Source organism: Chelonoidis abingdonii, chromosome 10 (genome assembly GCF_003597395.2).
Source record: "Chelonoidis abingdonii isolate Lonesome George chromosome 10, CheloAbing_2.0, whole genome shotgun sequence".
NCBI classification, from domain to species: domain Eukaryota; kingdom Metazoa; phylum Chordata; order Testudines; family Testudinidae; genus Chelonoidis; species Chelonoidis abingdonii.
The window spans coordinates 7,488,494-7,509,102 of record NC_133778.1 but is presented as its reverse complement, the minus strand read 5'-3'; the positions used below and the strand labels follow the sequence as shown (position 1 = coordinate 7,509,102).

Sequence of the window (20,609 nt, the reverse complement as noted above, 5' to 3'; positions counted from 1 at the left end):
ACTTTGTTGCTAGTAAAAAGTATCAAATTAGGACCAGACAGTCAAGCTAATTGCTGTTTGTGAAATGAACATAGTCTTGAATCCAGGTCTCCCGGTTAGTAGGCCATCTAGTCCCTTACGTGTATTGTTCCTAAGTGGATGGTGAAGAGATTCCCTCTTTCACCAAAGCCAACATGAAATTCATGGTGGGAAGCAAACATCTCCAGGGAAAATAGTGCACAACTGTACTGTGACAATTGGTAAGGTAACTACTAATAGGTTGCCAGTATTCATTGGTTGTTTTATTTAAATTTAGGAAGCACTCCAGGACCACCTCACCAGAGAAACATAAAGTGATCAGAGCGCTTCTCAGATCTGGGACCAAAACCCCCAGGTTGCTACTTCCTTCTGAAGTGGATGTTTTTGTATTCTCGTGTTTCCGAGCAGTAGGAAATCCAACACTTATGTGCAGTTGAATAAAGGGGTTTTAGTGTCTATGCAATGTTTTTGCATCAGATTTTTATGTAATCGGTTTATTAAATTTTAATACATTTACACTTTTTATAGGAAGTCGCTAATCACTCACAACGTTTTACATACTTATGGGGAATAACTGTTAACCATAATTTAAGTGTGCCTGCAGGATTGTATTGGAAGCCACAAAGTGTCTTTTTTTTAATGTTTATTTTTCTAAAGTGTATAGCTGGATTCCTTGTAAAAAGTTATTAAAATGACATTTTATTAGCAAATTCTTATTATGTATTGGTTTTGGTTCCTATGCTGTGTATCTAATTGCTGCTCTTACCATAAAGCTGCTCAAGATTTTCATCTGCAACTAAGGTTATTGATATCAACTAAACAATTACATATGCATCAGTAAGAAGCACTCATGTATAAATCTTCTGATTATATTCTGAAAATTTTGGATTGACATGTTGGGTTTTCAAAAACTGAAAGTACCTGCTGTCCTGATCCTCTCACAAAGCACCACCACTATGTGAAACCATCATCCTTTTGAGTTCCACGTGGAATTGAGATCTGCTGTTTAGGTGAATTAGATTAGAAGCTTCTTTCCTGCTCATCTTTGCTGTGGGAAAGGATGGAGATATGATACCAAATCATACCAAGCCAGCTTGATATTCCCTCCTTTGGCAGAGTAACTGGTTGGTGGATGGGGGAATGTGGTGGACATAATATACCTGGACTTTAGCAAGGCTTTTGAGACAGTCCTGCATGACATTCTGATAATTGAACTGGAGAAATGCAGGCTTGCCAGAACTACCTGTAAGTGGATACAAAACTGGTAAAAAACAAACAAAAAAAAAAACAAACTACAAACAATGAGTATTTATTAATGAAATGTCAGATTGGAGGGAGGTCTCAAGTGAAGTTCCATAGGGATCTGTTCTGGGTCTGGTGTTTAACATCTTTATTAATGTTGTATATGGAGCATGCTGATGAAATTTGCAGATGAGACAAAGCTGGGGAGGGAGTGAGAAGGTTTGCGAACACTTTGGAGCATAGAGCTAAGAATCAGGGGGATCTTGATAAATTGGAGAAATGGGCTGTCGATGATAAAATGAAATTCAACAGAAAATGTAAAGTGCTACACCGAGGGAAGAAAAACCAAATGCACAAATACAGAATGGGGGATAACTAGCTTGGCAGCAGCAGTGCTGACAAGGATCTGGGAGTTGTCAGCAGTGCCATTGCGCAAAAAAAAAAAAAAAAAAAAGGCAAATGCAAGTTTAGGTTGCATTAATAGAGGCATAGCAAAAAAAGCAAATGCAAGTTTAGGTTGCATTAATAGAGGCATAGCATGCAAATCACAGGCAGCGATACTAATCCCTCTACTCCAGTGGAAGCGTAACCACCACTAGAGAACTGTTTCCAATTTTGGTCGCCAATGCATAGGAAGGATGTAGAGAAACTGGAAAGGATCCAGAGGCAAGTGACAAAGGAATGGAATGCAAGCCATATGAGCGAAGGCTGAAGGAACTGGGTATGTTTAGCTTGGAAAAGAGGAGATGGGGCCGGGGTGGGGCATGATAACCATCTTCAAATACTTGAAAGGCTGCCATAAAGAAGATAGAGAAAAGTTATCTTGCCACAGAGGGCAGGACAAGAGGCAATGGGTTCATATTAAGCAAAACAGATTTAGATTAAATCTTAGGAAAAACTGAACTGTAGGACAATGGAACGTACCTACACTGGAGGTTTTCAAAGTGAGGCTGGATTGCCATATGTCTTGGAAGGTTTAGAACACTGCTTCACAACCTTTCCAGACTACTCTACCCCTTTCTGGAGTCAGATTTGTCTTGCATACCACCAAGTTTCACCTCACTTACAAAATCGGACCTAAAAATACAAGTGTCACAGCACACTGTTACTGAAAAACTGCTTACTGTCATTTTACCATATAATTATAAATATTGTACTTGCATTTCATTGTACAGTATATAGAGGGTATAAACAAGTCATTATATGAAATTTGAGTCTGTGCTGAGTTTGCCAGTGATTTTTATGTAACTTGTTGTAAACTAGACATAGAGCTAGATGACTTGATACACCTCCTGGAAGACCTCTGGAGTTGCCCCAGGGCTGTAGTTACCCCTGCCTGAAAGCCCTTGGTTTAGACACAACACAGGGTGCATCTGGGCAGGCGCTCAGACTAGCTGAGCCTTATGGTCTCTTCTAACCCTGTGATTTCGGATAGAGCCACCATGCCAGGAAGCAGCCTCCTGCATTGCGTACAGCAGCCTGCGAGCCGCCTCTGCCCGGCAGCAACGGGGGTGATGCTGTAGGTGACAAGCTGGTAGGTGTGAAAAATCAGGACCGAGGGGAGGGGAGGGGACGAGACGCCCCGAACAGAGCCCAAAGCTGGGCCTGTCCCTGTCACATCGCGGCAGCTGGGCCCCCGGGCAGCGAGCGTTTAAATGATCCCCGTGACGGTCCGTGCGGGCCCAGCGGCGGCGCCGCAAGCACCCCCGGGCCTGGGCCTGGGCCTGGGCCGTCCTGCCTCGGCCACTCGGCTGCGCTTCCGGCCCCGCTCCGGGAGACTACACTTCCCGGCAGCCTCGCCGCTCCCTGCCGCCGCGCAGCCGCCGTCCTGGCGCGGGGCAGCCTGGGAGTTGTTGTCCTCCCTCTGCGGCCCCGCCCCCTGCGCAGTGCACGCGCTGTGCTGCGGCAAGGGGCGCGCGCTGCGGGGAGGGAGCGGCCGCGCTGCGCCTGCCTGGGCCGGGCTGCCCTGAGCGGGCGGGGTCTCGCGCCAGCCAGGACATGCGCGAGGGCGCGGGGTGCGTCCCTGGAGGCGCTGCGCTGCGCCCGAGGTGCGCGAGAGCTGGCCGAGCTGGAGCTGGAGCTGTCGGAAGGTGAGGGCGGGGCGGCGGGGTGAACGAGGCCACGCCGGGCGGGGGCCCTGCGCTGACCGCCGGGGACCTGAGGCGGAGGACGCGAGCCCGGCTCTGCCCGGGGACTGGTCCCGCTAACGCGCTGCCGGGCCGGCCCGCCCGCGAGCGCTGTGGGAGCGGCGGCGGAGCGCGGTCCGGGAGCGCCGGAGCGGGGAGGAGCGCGCGGTGCTCGGCGCTGAGCTCCGTGTGAACGGGCGGCGGAGCGAGCGAGCGCCTGTCAGACCTGTTCTGCCCGCCCGCCCGCCGGTGCGCACGCCGGGGAGAGAAGCCTTGGCTGCTCCTCTCCTGAGCTTGGCTTGTTCCTGCCCTGTACGAGCTTGGCATTGTGCTGGGAAAAGTGCTGCGAAGCTGCGAGGTGTTAATTCCTCGGCCGAGTCCGACATGAACTGGAAGTGGCTCTGTTCTGACGTTTCTAAGAAGCGTTGGTTGGTTATGAGACATTTGATGCTATAATTGTATATTCAGTTATTTTGACTTTAAACAGAAAAGTGACTCTCCATAAGTTCTAGGTGGCCTGAGATTAGTTAGCTGTGCTCAGCAGCACCGTGCAATGGGGAAGTCACATTCCAGCCAGCGAGCATAGCGCTAAAACTCCTACCCTTCTTTCTTCACCCCAGTCCCCACACCTTGTGCCCTTCCAGAGGCCCCCTCGGGTAGTGTCAATACTCATCTGTATAGTAGTTCCTTTGCTAGAATACTGTCTGGGATACTGGAGAGTGGGAAGGTGCTGGGATTCAGCCCAGGGGCTCCATCTTCTTCTGGAGGAACCTTTAGGTAATTGTCTTTTACATCTGAAGTCATGCATCCGACGCAGTGGGTGTTCACCCATGAAAGCTCACGCTCCAATACGTCTGTTTGTCTATAAGGTGCCACAGGACTCTTTGCTGCTGTTACATTTGAAGCGGCTTCTCCCACTCAACTTGTGGTGCTAGAAGAGGGAAAAAACCTTTTCTCTCTTCCACTGTACCTGAGAGCCTCCAGGGAGATAGTAATGTGTTTGCCAAGCTATTCCAGTCAAAACTGCTTGCTGTAAAATGCTCCACTTCCTGACTGCTGTGAAATGTGTGCCTGGTGGTGGTGGTCGCCTAGTTGCCTGGCAGTTATAAGGGTGTGTGGATGTGGGGATTAAGAGCTCTGCCCTACCTCCACGCTTGGGTCCTTCACCATGGATTGCTTCAGGTGCTGCCTCTGGTTCCAGTCAGAGTTTTCCAGAGCAGTACCAGCGCCTGTGAGTTGCACAGCTGTATGCAGGTTTCTGAGCAACATCAGTTGAATCGATCATTTTCATTCTGGTGAGCCTTGATGTAGTTATGAGCAACAGCAGAGGTTCTGGAGTGATCTGCTTGCTGGAGACTTAGGAAGAAACCATGGCATCAGTTCATTTTTGGAACGTTTTTTTATAACTATAAAAAGTTGGAAGACTGAGTAGAAGTAGCGATGCTGGTGTTTTGGGCCAAGAAGGCTTTCCAGTTTTTCTGGAGTGTTTTATAGCTTAAAAAATTGATTGTTGTCTAAACACCTGTTCAGCTAAGAAGTTTTAAAAGTATGTGAAGCAGGGAGCATTGCTGTTTTTACAAGAGGAAGTAGTATAACTTATTAATTTGAACTGAATGTATTGTGTATTCTTTTAAACTGCCATTAGCACGTTTGGTAAAATTGTAATTCCTTTATTTTTGCTTTTTGTGTTCGTTTTTTACCTTCTTTGTGATATAAGTCACCCTTCTGCTCTTAGCCATGTCTATGCTGGGGCTTTTAATCCATTGGTATAGCTGCTCAGGGGCCAACCGATAGTATAGACATGGTGCACTGGGGTAAACATGACTGCAAGGTGATGAATCAGCTGCACTGGTTATTGAAGTAACTACGTTGGTGGCGAAACTTCAATGTGGATTAGGCTGGGACTTTGGAGACCTGGGTTCAGTTCTTGGCTGTGCCACAGATTTCCTGTGTGACCTTAGGCAAATCATTTCTGTGTCCTGCTTCACCACTGTAAAATGGGTATAATATTTCCTTGCTTACAGCCTTAATCTTCTCTGTTTAGATTGAAAGCTCTTAAGGGCAAGAAGGGTCTGCCTTATATGTTTCTATAGCGCCTACTACAGTTGGACCCTGATACCAGTTGGGGTATCTCTGTGCTACTGCAGTGGTTCTCACTTTTTTTTTCATGGACCACTTAATGAGCTTTCCAAATGTTGTTTGTACCGTTAGCTAACTATTCTAAAGCGCTTTGGATAAAAGTGCTATATATTTAAAAAGTTTTTTGTTCTACAAATAAAAGCACACTACTCATATTTTAATATCAGTAGTCTTACCTTTCTGATGCGATGGATGTGCCCTCTCTTCTCGCCGTGGTAGCCCCCGAGCTGGGGCTGGGAAGAAGGGGGAGTGTCTTTCCCTCTCTCCCCCACCGTGATAGCCCTGGAACTGGGGCTGGGAAGGAGGGCTGTCTCTCCCTGGCAGCCGCATCCCTGGAGTTGGGGAAGATTGTCTTTTTCTCTGTTGACTGCAGCTCTGCGCTTCCCAAATTCCCCCCACCCCAGCTTCTCACCAACTTTCCCCTCCCACCTACCCCATACCCCAGGGCCATTACCTCACCTTACATGTGTATCTTCTCCAGGGTCCAGGCGCCTAATTAGTGAAGCCACACATGCGCAGCTCCACTAATTAGATGAGTGGCCCTTCATTTTCTCATGTGCAGCCATCCAGGTGCACACTTTAGAGGGAACTATCCGCAGACCACCTGAATGGAGCTCTCGAACCACAATTTGAGAACCTCTGTGCTACTGTAATACAAATAATTAGTATAATCAATCTCTTAGATAAGTTGAAAGGAGAAATAAGTTATGGCAAGACATTAATTTTAATTTGTCTAAAATTGATACAATTTTATTTTACAGCTCTGTAGTTGTGAAGACTTTCATTGCGATTGGTATTTGTGGGAAATGTTATCAGCTCTTGCTCTTTTACTGCATGTAGGTATCACAGTCATAATCATGTTGATGCTTTGGAGATCTGTTGCATGCTGTGGGGCAATAGGACAGCAGTACAGTCATAAAGATTACATGTTGTGTAAGTACATTTAACTGAGAATTGTTAGTTGGCAACAATTTTTTATACAACAAATTCCAGTATAACAGGTACAGTAGAACCTCAGAGTTACAGATACCTCGGGAATGGAGGTTCTTCTTCAAGAGATGTCCCTGTGGGTGTTCCACTTTACACTTTAGGTGTCGGTGTGCCCCTGCGCCTTTGATCGGAGATTTTTTGCAGCAGTACTCCTACCGGCCACGCATGCTAGAACCTGTCACTCATTCTGAGTGTGTTACTAGAGAGCATGCGTGGCCAGTACCCTCAGTTCCTTCTCTGCCGCCCCCGGCTTGAGACGGAGCTCAGCAAACTCCTTAGTATTTTCTTTCTTTATCTTAAAATTCCTGTGTCAGCTAATTTTTCTGTGTTACTTACCTTAGTTAGTGTTACCTACCTTTTCCTACTAGTTAAAATAAATAAATAAATAAATAAAAAATTCTCTCGTTCTGTCAGCGCTTCAAATATGCCTGGCTCCACAGGCTTTAAGCGCTGCTCTTCTTGTAAGGACACTATCCCTCTTTCAGATGGGCACTCCAAGTGTATAAAATGCTTGGGGGAGCCCCATATTCCTCAAAAATGCCCTCACTGCACTAAGTGAACGTGCAATAGGCGTTCTTAGGTCGGTGAAGTCTGCTAAATCCATGTTGCCCTGCCTGCAGGCTGGAATCTATATGTGGTGGAGTAACATTGAACTTTTGTTTCTGACGAAATTGTTGAGTCTGCGAGGTCGAGGATGGTCGCCATCCTCCAGTTTTCTTCTGTGTTAGGAAATAAGGGGAACAAATCCCTTTCCGCTGTGGTATGGGCACTAGTTCGATAGCACCCAGGGTGAAGAGAAGATGTACTCTCTTGCTGGAGTCTTGTGGCTCGTGAAAGGTGTCCCTGAAGAGGGAACGGGAGGTGAGGTGTGAGAGGTAGGAAGAGAATGGAGGGATGAAACCCCGGCGTGATGACTCTCTAGACCACTTGTCGGTGGTAATATTCTGCCATTGTAGCTAAATATGGCTGTAAGACGATGCCAAGACAGTTGTGAGCAGCTACATGTGCCGGACTAGGGGTGACGTTTTCGAGACCATCGCCAAAGGTTCAAAATTTGTTTATTATTTGGAGAAGTTGGGCATCCCGGAAGAATGGGCGACGCCGCTAGTATCTGGACTCTCTGGCGTTGTGTTGTTGATCCTGGAGCTCCCGGGAAATTGCTGATGTATATGAGGAGTAACGCGGACGTGGTAAGGTTGATATTCTGTACTGTCGCCTTTGTTTGTAGCGTCTGGATACCTAGGATCGCAGAGTTGCCCTTGAGTCTCATTGATGCACACTCATAGTGGTGGAAGAAAGAGTTTATAACCATCAAGGGAGATCCCTAGGTGCTCTGAATCTTCGCGAGAAAGGATGAGAAAGGAAGCCAGGAACCTCGCGCATTGACGCCGCTGTAGCGGTGGATCTTGCTGCAGTATTGGCTGAATCCAGAGCTTGCTTGAGGAGCCGTGAGAGATATGATTGGCCTCGGAAACTAAGGCTGTAAACTGTTGTTTCTTGTTTGTCTGGGATGTGTTCAATAAAGTGCATGAACTTATTATGAGTTGTTAGTGTCTACTTTGCTAGAATTGCGGTACAACTGCGAATTCGAAATTGCAACGTTGAAAGGCTAACCTTACGACCCACAGGTCTAAGCGTTTGCCTTCTCTGGTTGGTTGGGGTGTTCGAAATACGTTTTGTCACTGAGCTGCATCACTACAAAGAGCGTTGTCCCGCTGTGAGAAAAGAATCAGAGCCCTGAGGAATAAGTATTTCCGGTCGCCTGTTTTGCAGGTAGGCTGGCTTGTGGCTCGAGTCGCGCCAGATGATTTAGCGTCCCAGAAGGCTGAGTTAATTGTCAGGTATGTCCTCCAATTGAGTCTAAGCTCATGCAACTTTTGAAGAGATTGGAGTTTGAGAAAATCATCTTGATGGCAGTGAGGGAAGGAAGTAACGCCTCCTCAGGTATTGGATCAGTTGGCATGTGAGGTAACTGGTCAGGAGCTGGAGTTAATTGATCCTGAGCTGGGTAGGTGCCGCCAAGTGCGTCATAGAGGATTTTGACGTTCGCATCTAGTGTGATAGAGTAGCGGACGTGCTGCGAGGAAAGATGGCACGGAGCCATACTGCTGGTGTGGAGAAAGGCATAGCAGGTGCCATCGGGGTTACACCCTCAGGAGGTGGATTCTGAGGTTGGTGTGGGACAGTTTTCTGTGTCGCGAGGGACAGGACTGTGAGGCAGATCAATGCGCTGGCACAGCCTGTAGTTCAGAGTCCTGCTTCACTGGAGGAAGGCTGCTCGGACCTGAATCATTTGTTATTGAGAAGCTATCCCCACAAAGGCGATTGCAGTGTAGGTGACACTAGAGGTCACTTGAGTGGTTAATTTGTAACAGTGGGGGTCAGTCGAGGCGAAGCAGATAGAGATCCCGTGAGAAAACCGGGCTGGCACCCAGTTTGTAATCTTGGTGCCGTGCCAAGTAGCAGTCGCGATGCCGTGCCGCAGCGGTGCTGTGCTATTAATAGCAGGCTGCCGGTGCCTCCACGGTGCCTGAGTTGTCGGTGCCAATTCATTGGGTGCCGATAGGTGCACAATCTAGGCAGGCAACTGGAAAGCCTGTCCCCCGGCACCAGGCCTCCCGCTGCAACCGAGCACCGTGGGTTCGGCACGGCGCCGCATTCATCGCGATGCCGATAGGTGCCACAATCTAGGCAGGCAACTGAAAGCCTGTAGCCCAGGCAGCAGGCTCCCGCTGCACGGAAGCACCGGTGGTTCGGCAACGGACCGCATTCATCGCAGTGCGATAGAGTGCCACAATCTAGGCAGGCAACTGAAAGCTCGTCGCCTCGCACAGAGCCTCCCGCTGCACCGAAGCACGGTGGGTTCGGCACGGCGCCGCATTCAACAGTGCGATAGGTGCCACAACTAGGCAAGCAACTGAAAGCTGTCTCTCGCAACCAGCTTCCGCTGCACGGAAGCCCGGGGGTTCGGCACGGCCGCATTCATCGCAGTGCGATGAGATCACAATCTAGGCATGCAACTGAAAGCCGTCGCCTCGGCACAGAGCTTCCCGCTGCCACGGAGAAGCACCGGTGGGTTCGGCAACGGCGCGCATTCATTCGCATGCCGATAGGTGCCACAATCTAGGCAGGCCAATGAAAGCCTTGTCGCCTCGGCACCAAGAGCTTCCGCTGCACCGAAGCACGGTGGTTTCGGCACGGCGCCGCATTCATCGCAGTGCCGATAGGTGCCACAATCTAGGCAGGCAACTGAAAGCCTGTCGCCTCGGCACAAGACCTTGCGCTGCGCGAAAGCCAGGTGGTTAGCGCCAAAGCACCACTCTCAAACACTCAGGCGGGAAACTGACGAGCTGGAAGAACTGAGAGCTGACGGAGAAGTGTAGCCGCGAGCTTCCTGTTGCTTGTAGCCTCTCTCGGCTGATTTCTTTAGTTTTTTTGTTGTGTGTTTTTTTTGTGAAGGTTAAGCTGGTCTGGAGGCAGAGTCCGAGCCAGGGTCTGAGGTAGAATAGCAGTGTGATTTTTGAAGTAAGAGTGTTTAAAACTCCCTATCCTTCCTTAGCTCTATGAGCTTACTTGACTGCACCTAAGTTAAGCTCTAGAGGCTAAGGAAGAACAGGGAGTTAAAAACTTCTTTTACTTCAAAATCCCAGCTATCTACCTCAGACCTGGCTCGGACTCTCTGCTCCAGACGCAGCTCTAACCTTCAAAAAAGAAAAAAAGAGCTACAAGCAACAGGAAGCTTCACTGGTAAACCCTCTCCTTGCGTGGTGAGGGCATTTGAGGAATGGCGTTCCAGCTTTTATACACTGGAGTGCCCTTGAAAGGGAAGTGTTCCTTACAAGAGAGCAGCGCTTAAGCTGTGGAGCAGGCATATTTTGAGCAGTGACGAACGAGAGATTTTTATTTATTATTTATTTATTTTAACTGTAGGGAGGTAGGTAACACTAACTAGAGGTACAGTAAAAAATATAGCTGACACAGGAATTTAAGATTAAGAAGAAATACTAGGGTTTGGTCTGAGTCGTCTCAGCTGGGGCGGCAGAGAAGGAACTGGGGTCTGGCACGCGTGCTCTTAGTAAATCACACTCAGAATGAGTGAAGGTTCAGAGTCGTGGCCGGATTAGGAGTGTACTGCTGCAAAAATTCCGATCAAGGCGCTAGGGGCACCGACACCTATAGTGTAAGTTGGAACCAAGGACATTCTGAAGGGAGAACCTCCATTTCCGAGGTTTTGTACTCTGAGTTTACTGTACCTGTTTTACTGGGTGAATAATTTGTTGCTAAACTAAATTTTGCCACTACTAGCGTTAAATGTACTTACAACAATGTAATCTTTATGACTTGTACTTGCTGTCCTATTGCCAACAGCATTGCAACAGATTCCAAGCCATCACATGAATTATGACGTGTTATACCTCAATGCGTAAGAAGAGCAGGACGATAACATTTTCCCAAATTACAATCGCAATGAAAGTCTTCACAACTACGGAGCATGTTAATAAATCTGTATCCATTTTAGCAAATTATATTAATGTTTGCCCAAATTATTTCTCTTTACTTATCTTAAGAGATAATTGATTTATATTATTTTGTATTACTAGGTAGCACAAGGTTTCAATTGTCGGTTCGAGAGTTCCATTCAGGTTGGTCTGCGGATTAGTTCCCACTAAAGTGTGCACCTGAGCAAAAAGATTGGCTGCAATTTGACAGACTCCGAAATTGGGCACATATCTAATTAGTCGATGCGGATGTGTGGTCTCACTCAATTAGGCGCTGGAACCCATGAGAGACAGAACACATGTCGGTGAAAAAAAACCAAAAAAAAAAAAAGAGTAATGGACCTTGGGATGAGGGTGGTGGAGGGGAAGTTGGTGAGAGCTGGGGTGTGGGGGATTTGGGAGCGCAGCGTGCGTTAACGAGAGAAAAGACAATCTTCTCCAACTCAGGGATGCGGCTGCCAGAGTGAGAGAATGCTCTCTTCCCCGCCCAGTTCCAGGCTATCACGGTGGGGAGAGGAGGAAGCTCCCCTTTTTCAGCCAGCTCGGGGGTACCCGGCGAGAAGAGGGGCAATCCCTCGCATCGAAAGGTAAGACTACTGATATTAAATATGAGTTAGTTGTGTTTTATTTGTGACAAAACTTTTTAAGATATAGCATTTTCCTAAAGCGCTTCTAGATAGTTAGCTACGTACAAACAATTTGGAAGGCATGTTTAGTGGTCACATTGAAAAAAAGTGAGAACCAACTGCTAGCACAGATGTACCCACTGTATCAGGGTCCAACCTGTGTAGGCGCTATAGAAACAATATAAGGACGACCCTTCTTGCCTTAAGAGCTTTCATCTAAACAGAGAACGTACGGTAGCAGGAAATTATGTATACCCTTTTACAGTGTGTGAAGCAGGAACAGAAATGATTGTCTAGGTCACACAGGAATTGTGGCACAGCCCAAGACTACCAGGTCTCCAAAGTCCCAGCCTATCCCCATTTGAGTTTCGCACACGATAGTTACTTCAATAACAGTGAGCTGATTCTCACTTCGTCAGTTTACCCCAGTGCCCATGTCCACTATCGGTTGCGCTGGCAGCTATACAATGGATTAAAGCCAGCAGACTGGCTAGAGCAGTAGGCTGAATATCACAATGAAGTAAAACGAACACAAAACAGAAAATAAAGGAATTTAATTTACCAACGTAGCTAATGGCGTTAAGAATAAACTAGGGATTTAGTTCAAATTACTAAGTTTACTACTTCCTCTTGTAAAACAATGCTCTGTTAATACTTTTAACTTCTTAGCGAACAGGTGTTTAGAAACAACAATTTTTTAAGCTATAAAACATCACAAACTGTGAAGTCTTCTTTGGCCCAAACACCGCTATTCTATTACTCAGTTTCACTTTTTATAGTTATAAACAACGTTCCAAATGCATATGATTGCCTGGTTTCGTTGGAGTCTCCAAGTGCAGCATCACTCCAGACCTCTTGCTGTTGCTCATAACTTCATCAAGCTCACCGAATGAAAATGATCGATTCAATGATGTTGTCGAAACCTGCTACGGCTGTGCAAACTCACAGGCGCTGTACTGCTCTGGAAACTCTGCTGGAAAACGAGAGGACGCACCTGAAGCAATCCTGCGTGAAGGACAGCGTGGGTAGGCCGAGAATGCATAAATCATTCCCCAACAAATAAAACAACTACCACTCGAAACATCTCAATGTCTATCGGCAACTCCAAACACGCGTATCGCACAAAGACTACTGAGACGGTGATAGGTATACTGGTGCTTAAGTGGTGAGCTTTACAGAAGCGTTATTGATGAATAGCTGGCTAACTTGCAAATATGTATATCTATATGCTGTGTCTCAATATATGCTCCAAGGAGTAGGGAACTTCGGATCTGGCAGGAATGCCGTACGCATACTGCCTGCCTAATCGAGTGTCAGGGGGCCTTGAGTAGGGCACTGTGTGTCCAACGAATGTATGGTGGGGGACCAGGTGGCTGCCCTACAGATGTCTGACCAGGGTACTCTGCGTAGGAAGGCTCGAGGTAGATACGATCAGTGGAATGTGTCCTGACAATGCCGGAGGTGTAACATTCCCTATCTGATAACAGAGACGTGTGACTCAAGATGCATCTTGAAGGCCTCTGAGCAGAGATAGCCATGCCCTGGAACGGTCCGCAATGAGACAAGAGTCCAGGAGAGCCTCGGAAGGGTTGTGTTCTGTCCAGTAAAGGACAAGGTCCTGCGCATCAGGTGTGTGCACGTGGCCTCAAGGAGTTTGCGTGTGGTTCGGGAAGAAAGTTGGTGACTAACTGTATTGGTTCATTGGTGTGAAAAGGAGCATGAACTTGGAAGAAATTTTTGGGTGTTAAACGCAGAACAACTCTGTCCTGAAGAAGGGCCATGGTGGATCTGCCGCAAGGCAGCTATCTCGCCGCCCGTCTGCGAGGTATGGCCACAAAAGGGCGTTTTCATTGAGAGGTGCACAAGGGAGCAGGTGGCTACGGGCTCAAAGTGGTGGAGTTAAACAGGACCAACACTAGGGAAGATCCCATGGGAGGGATAGGTGACTTAATATTTGGTATAGGGTTTGGCGCCTTCAGGAACTTTGGTGACGGATGGCAGTGGCTCAATGTCTGGGTAGGGATTGAGGAGAGGCGCGCTGCCGGCACACGGCCGTTTGCGGTGCCGGAGAGAGGCACGCTGCCGGCACCGCGGCCTTTGGTGTGCCAGGAGGATGCGCTGCCGGCACCGCGGCCGTTGCATGCTGAGGAGGAGCCACGCTGCTGCACCATCCCATTGCGGTCCCAGGGGGAGTGCACTGCTGGCACTGCGACTCATTTGCCGGTGCCAGGGGACAGGAGCGACAAGGACCTTCCTGACTGGAGCTCTGTGAGACTGTGGCTGAGGCATCAGAAAAAGCTGAGGTACCTGCTTTGGTGTTGTCAGCACGAGGGTAGGGATCTTCGCGGGAGACCCCTACCCTGTTAAATCTCTCCGTGAGGACGGTTCTGCTTCTTGCCCCCGCTCCAGGAGGTAAAGCAACGCTGCCCACCAGTTCTGATCTTGGCTGGGGCGCGTGGTGGAGTGGTTTGACCTTGCCCATCTCCGAAAGCGTCTGCTTAGCTCGTCGGCAGTGGTGTTCATCACGCCTGGATGTAAACAGCTGATATCTGGATGTGGTTTGCAAGGCACAATTCCAGAGTTTCATGTCTCTGACAAAGAGGTGGGAAGAGCCCCTCCTGTCTGCCTGCATGTTCCACATCAAACTGTTGTGTTATTGCGTACATGCTGATCTTGATTAGTGGGAGAAGCACAGGCAAGCATTCGGATAGCACGCAGTTCTAGAACGTTTACTGTGTAGGGAAGGTCTCGGATGAGACCATAGCCCGTGTACTGTGTGGTGGAGAGATATGGGCCCCCCAGCCGGTGAAGGATGCGTTGGTTGTATCATCACAGTGTGGAGTCTGGAGGAAGGGACTCCAGAACAGAGGTGTCAGGGACTGTCCACCGTATGACAGAGTCCTTGACCCAGTAAGGTATGGTCAATGATTTGTTTACTGAGTGCACGTTGGTTTGTAAACCGTGGCCAGCCAGTTGGAAGCATCTCATGTGGAGACATGCATTTGGGCACGAAGTGCACGAGGCATGTCGCTCCAGTAGTTGGAGGCAGTCTCGGGCGGCGACCCGAGGGCTGCTGAAGCCTTGCAGCCAGCAGTTGTATGTATTGACACGGTCGGGTGGAAGGGATGCCCGTCCGGTTCTGGAGTCGAGGCTGCTTCTATAAGTCAGGCTTGGGTAGGACCTATGTGGATTTGGTCTCATTTATTTGCAGGTCCAGGGATGAAGCACCTCAATTGAGTGCTTTTCTGACGCGGGGGCCTTTGAGATACACTGCTTTGAAGTCACCTAAAGTGGAGCACCCACAGGGACATCTCTTGAAGAAGAAGAGGAGGTTACTCACCTTGTGCAGTAACTGACGTTCTTTGAGATGAGTGTCCCTGTGGGTGCTCCACTACCCACCCTCCTCCCCTCTACTTTGGAGTTGGGGTAGCCTCCGTTGTAGAGAAGGAACTGAGGGTACTGGCCGCGCATGCTCTCTAGTAACACACTCAGAATGAGTGACAGGTTCTAGCATGCGTGGCCGGTAGGAGTACTGCTGCAAAAAATCTCCGATCAAAGGTGCAGGGGCGCACCGACACCTAAAGTGTAAAGTGGAGCACCCACAGGGACGCTCATCTCAAAGAACATCAGTTACTGCACAAGGTGAGTAACCTCCTCTTGTCTATAACTCTGAAATGTTCATAACTCTGAGCAAAGCACAATTCAGTCTCCAGATCCAGTGACACTCCAGGCCTGGATTCAGCAGCAGCTGCTCCCTACCCAGCCCTGACATGAGTTTGCAAATTTGTCCCTCTCCTGGCAGAGGGATGTGTGTGTATGTGTGAGAGAGAGAAAACAGCTTGTCCCACTCCCCTTGTGGGTAGGGGGAGTGAGGGGTGAAAGCTGTGCAGACCCCAGCACTACTCCTGCTCTGCTGGCTCCAGCTGCCTGGGGCAGGCAGCCCCAATGTCTTGCTGTAAGTGGTTGCCCTGGGGGTGGGGTGTGGACAGGCAGCCCAGATGTACCTACCTTTAAGACGCAAGACAGGCACATTACAGTACTTGCTTTTTTTTAAATCTCCGCTGCTGCCTGGTTGGTTCCTTCCAGTTCCCCGTGGTGTCCGGTTGATTGGTCAGTCCGTAACTCTGGTGTTCGTATCTTTGAGGTTCTGCTGAATTCATATGTTCTGAAAATACTTTTATTCTTTTTGCAGTACTATAGTCATTGGAAAGATGCTAAACCTGAACAACAGTGTGAACAATACTTCCCTAAGTTAGCACCTGCTTGTCATGTATTAAGAATAGTCAGGCTTGGCAAAATTCAGTTTTTGGTTTATTTCGATGGACAATATGATGTTTACTTCTAAGCATTTTAAAATCTTTATTGATTTTAAATATTAAGTTACCCAAAATTATGGGTTTTAAGCATTGTTATTTTTATCTATTTAAAATTTCACAATTGTGGGAAATTAGAGGGGGCGTCAGATGATAATTTAATGACTAGACATTGAGATTCAAAAAGTTAAAGCTCCATAACGGTTAAGCCACAAATTATCAGCATCACATGTCAAAATATGCAAAGAAAGTATCCTTAAATCAAACTCATAAGTTCTCAAGCAGCATTTTTCTTTCTTTCCCTCTCTGTACATTTCAGTTATCACCAGTGGAACAGTTTCTTCCTCTGTGTGCGTTTATGGTGAAATTAACATTTACTGATTAAAAACTGAATCCTTCAAACCTTAATAGTTGTCAGTAGTTTCTTGAATGCATATGTCGTTAACGCCTACAGCCTAGTCTGGTTTATATACATCATAATTGACATCTGTAAAAATTAATTCTAGAATTGATTTAATAAGAGACACTCCATGGTTGGTTCAATATGGACTATTTGGGTTATTTTTAAAAATAGAAAAGACTGCACTTTGTAGACGTGCCATTGTCCTTACAGCATGAGAATAGTGATTAGAGATGGAAGTACAAGGCACGGTTATATAGAATGAGGTAACACATTTGTAATCAAATGATTTAATTTTGCTTACATAACCTACTAAGCTGGTATGCTTGATTTTGTAGCTGCACTTACTAAATTAGTATTACAAAATGGAGCTGTGTTGGCTTCTGTTCTGAAGAACCTAACAAAAATAGGACAGTGACTGTTAAAATTGAGTCCTCTTGTATTACGCATCACTTAACATTTAAAAAGTCACAAATAGGAATTATACATAACTCTGTTTTTCACTAATTTATGGTGGTATGAAATTACAATTAATTTCTTCCAAGAATATGTGCACATATTTATGTATTTCCTCTTGATTGCATATAACATTTATTTAATCAATTTCATATGAAGATGGCTCAATAAATCAGATTTTTCTCCTGTTTTTTCAACAAGACGTTACTACAGTGGGTGCTGTGGAAATGCTGGTAACTTTTACGGTGTGAGGAGAAATGAAAGACTAACTACATCGCTATTTAACGTTTGTCCATTAACAGGCCACTCTAAATAGGCAAATGACATTTTATATGCAAAAGTTAAATGAAATTGTAAATGTTAGGAAAAAGATTTATTATAGAAATCTGAAGTCGTGAAAGATGAGAACCCACTTTACAGTTTTTTCAGTGCTTATAAGTAAGGCCCAACCAGTTTCACAGCCATGAAAAACGTGTCACTGATCGTGAAATAAGGCCTTCCCCATGAAGTCCGATCTCCCCTTGTTCCTAGGAGCGCCCTAGCAGGGCTGGGGAGGGACAGGACTTGTTCATCCCATGCACAACTGCTCTGGAGGTTGGGGATAAAGGGGGAGAGTTCAGACTCACCTCCAGGAACCTCGTGCGGCTGCCTCCTTCAGAGTCCAGCTTTGAAGGCAGCACAGAAGTGAGGGTGGCAAACCCATGACCTCCCTACAACAGGTTTGCAATAACCCTCCCGCCCCACAATCCCCTTTTGGGTTGGGGCCCCCACGTTTACAACACCCTGAAATTTCAGATTTAAACATCTGAAAATGTGAAATTTACCAATTTTCAAATCCTGTGCCCATGAAATTGACTATAGTGGGCCGTGAATTAGGTACGGTCATACTTATAAGGGTCCAATAACATTTTAAGACTGACAAGAACTTCTCCTTTCTGTGGAAAAATGGTAGGTGAACTACAAAGCAAAATTTCACTACATAGCTTCTTTGAGATGTGTCAAGATTTTGTATTTAAATCATAGAATATCAGGGTTGGAAGAGACCTCAGGAGGTCATCTAGTCCAACGCCCTGCCCAAAGCAGGACCAATTCCTAACTAAATCATCCCAACCAAGGCTTTGTCAAGCCTGACCTTAAAAACCTCAAAGGAAGGAGATTCCACCACCTCCTTGGTAACCCATTCCAGTGCTTCAACATGCTTTCTCCCTTGTGTTACAACTATGAGGAATACCAGATCCACATTTCCTCTCTATTCTGGGGAACCTTGTCAAGCCATCCTGAGGACAGGAATAGTTTAAGTTGATCTGCAGTTCCCTTTTTCACCAACTGAGGGGCGGGGGAGTGTGGATTTTGAACTGTAAAGCTGGACATCTTTCAGCTTCAGTTATGGCAAGGGAGAAGGAGATGCAGCCAGGGTTTGGGCCTTGGATATCATTATTCATGTCCTCCAAATGTTTTGTCAGGGTCATTCAGCAAAAAGGGGGAAAGGAGGCCCTGAGCATCTTGATAGTTATTTTTTTTCCTTTAAGTTCAAGGCTATTTTTATGTACTGTAAAATAGCACTAAAGATTACAAAACAATTTTTTGTTTTTGCTCTGAAATTCACTTTTAAAGCCCTCTGCTGGAGGTGCTGAATCTGTTGGGAATTATGTAGAACATTTAAAAAATATTTTAAAAAACTAGTGGAAGTTGAAGAAATTTTGTTTCTTATTGGGTTTTTAATTCAAACAATGGTTTTATGACCAAGCGTACCAATATGCTAACACAGTGTACTGCTCAGGAAGTCTGTACACACACTAAAGGAATAGCAGCAAAGAAGCCTGTGGCACGTTATAGACTAACAGACGTTTTGGAGCATGAGCTTTCATGGGTGAATACCCACTTTGTCAGATGCATGTCTACATGCTCATGCTCCAAAATGTCGGTTAGTCTATAAGGTGCCACAGGCTTCTTTTCTACTTTTACAGATCCAGACTAACATGGCTACCTCTCTGATACTTGACTAAAGGAATAGTACATTATATAGCTGAAGGTATGTATTTAATGAATTTTTATTTAATTACTGCTACTGTATATTTAAAAGCTCTGCTTCTGTATAGTAATCTCTTATTTTCTTTCACGCATACAAAAAACAAAAACACAAACAAAAACAAAAACAACTAGAGAAATGTGATTTCCACCTTTCCCAGAGCCTTTTGTGTATATCTGGTTTCCCTCTAATCATCCTGTGCTATAACTTTTCATGACAGATACTTCCCCATAGAAACTCTCTGCCCACACTGATGATTGTCTTCCAGCAACAAGCGTCCTCCTTTGATGGGAAAGAAAAGTTTTGAGGCCCTCAAAACCTTACTCTAGAAGAAGCAGTGTTGAAATTCCCAAACCATCAGTAGAGATGTCTTTTGGGAAGTAGCAGGTAGCCCTTTTCCACTACTTGCAGCAGTTTCACTCCTTCCTGGATACAAGAGACTTTGGGTTATTTTTTGCTGATCTCAGACATTGCCTACACTAAAGAAATCAATCAAAAAAATTAATCTTCCTTCACAACCAGGTGTTTCAATTGATTGTTGGGGTGACATCATTCAGTGGCGGAGGCAAACACCTATAGTTTATACATGGGTGCACCCTGTTGGAACAATTTGTAGTTTTTTGTCTTTGACAGCTGTTAGAAAGTTTGTCAGCTCTACAGTTATTATGTGTGATTTCAGGTGAGTTCAATTTCTTTTTCTAAAAATCTGTGGTCATTTGAATTTTTATTTTTTTCTGTGATGTGTTACATGAGGGTACCGTAGTTTGATTCTAGTAGATGTAAGTTCCTTGGGAGACCACTGTGTGTGGGGGATATGGCCATGTTATCAGAATGCAAGTAAGTTATCTCTGCATTTTGCAGAGAAAAGTGTAGGTGGGTTTGGGGACTTCTCTAGCACAATTATGGCATCCCTGATATAGATGTTGAAAAGGGTAGACAGATTACATTCATTCTGTTCTTTCTGACAATGCATATTAATGTTTTTTAGTAATGTTTATTTCTGGAATGTAGCAATTATATCTGAAGTCTGCATATTCATTCTTATTTGTTTATAATTGGCATTTGATGTATTGAAACCAGTATAAATTTATAAATATTATAAATATTTCTACTGTGACAAGGGTTCACTGTGAAATTTGACTCTTGAATGCATAATTCAGCTTGGTTTTTATTTTATTGTCAATCTAATAAGAATTTATTGTAATGAGACTACTAGCAAAGCAGTAGTATCTCTCATGAACTGTTGGCTTGTGTATATTAGTCTGCTTTAAAATACAAAACCCTCACTACAAACTTTCTGCTGTAAGAGGTTCCTCTTGCAAGATATAACATTAATTTAATAATCCTCCAAGACGCTCTTGGTTATGAAGTTTACTTGTGTTTTTTCCACTAGATTATACTGTCTGTGACCTTGCCAAACCATGTAAATAAAATTGCTATTGCTTACCATTTCCTCATCAGTATAGTTTTAAAACACGTTTACTGGTAAATGTAATAATAGTGAATGTGTAAGACTGTTAAAACTTGAGAGGCAAGTGTGTTGTGCAAGCTGTCAAAGAGCCTGAAACTTGAACTGACGCATCCCTGTTGTTCAAGTCCTGGGTGCCTCAAACAGGAACTGCCATTTATGCGGTGGTGATTGCGGGGTTGCCAAATGCCCACTGGGACCGGATGAGACTGTTGAATGTGTCTCTACATGTTATACCTCATTCAGCTTTCCACAGATGACTGGCTAGGGCATTTGACCATGTAGTCCCCTCAACTCCTGTTA

The 20,609-nt window shown here is 45.9% G+C and overlaps 1 protein-coding gene and 1 long non-coding RNA gene across 5 annotated transcripts in view; both read left to right on the top strand.

Moving 5' to 3' along the window:
- Positions 1-728, top strand: part of PCNT (pericentrin) — a 282,663-nt gene extending 281,935 nt beyond the window's left edge. For all 4 annotated transcript variants that reach the window (XM_075069898.1, XM_075069897.1, XM_075069895.1 and 1 more), the window contains one exon: positions 296-728. In XM_075069898.1, coding sequence (XP_074925999.1) covers positions 296-336 — 41 coding nt within the window. In that variant the 3' untranslated portion in view covers positions 337-728. The remainder of the gene's footprint in view (positions 1-295) is intronic.
- Positions 729-6,403: 5,675 nt separating this feature from the next.
- Positions 6,404-16,361, top strand: LOC142047349 (uncharacterized). Its single transcript, XR_012656595.1, has 2 exons — positions 6,404-6,458; positions 15,833-16,361. It is a non-coding gene; the product is annotated as an uncharacterized LOC142047349 (long non-coding RNA).
- The last annotated feature ends 4,248 nt before the right edge of the window (positions 16,362-20,609 follow it).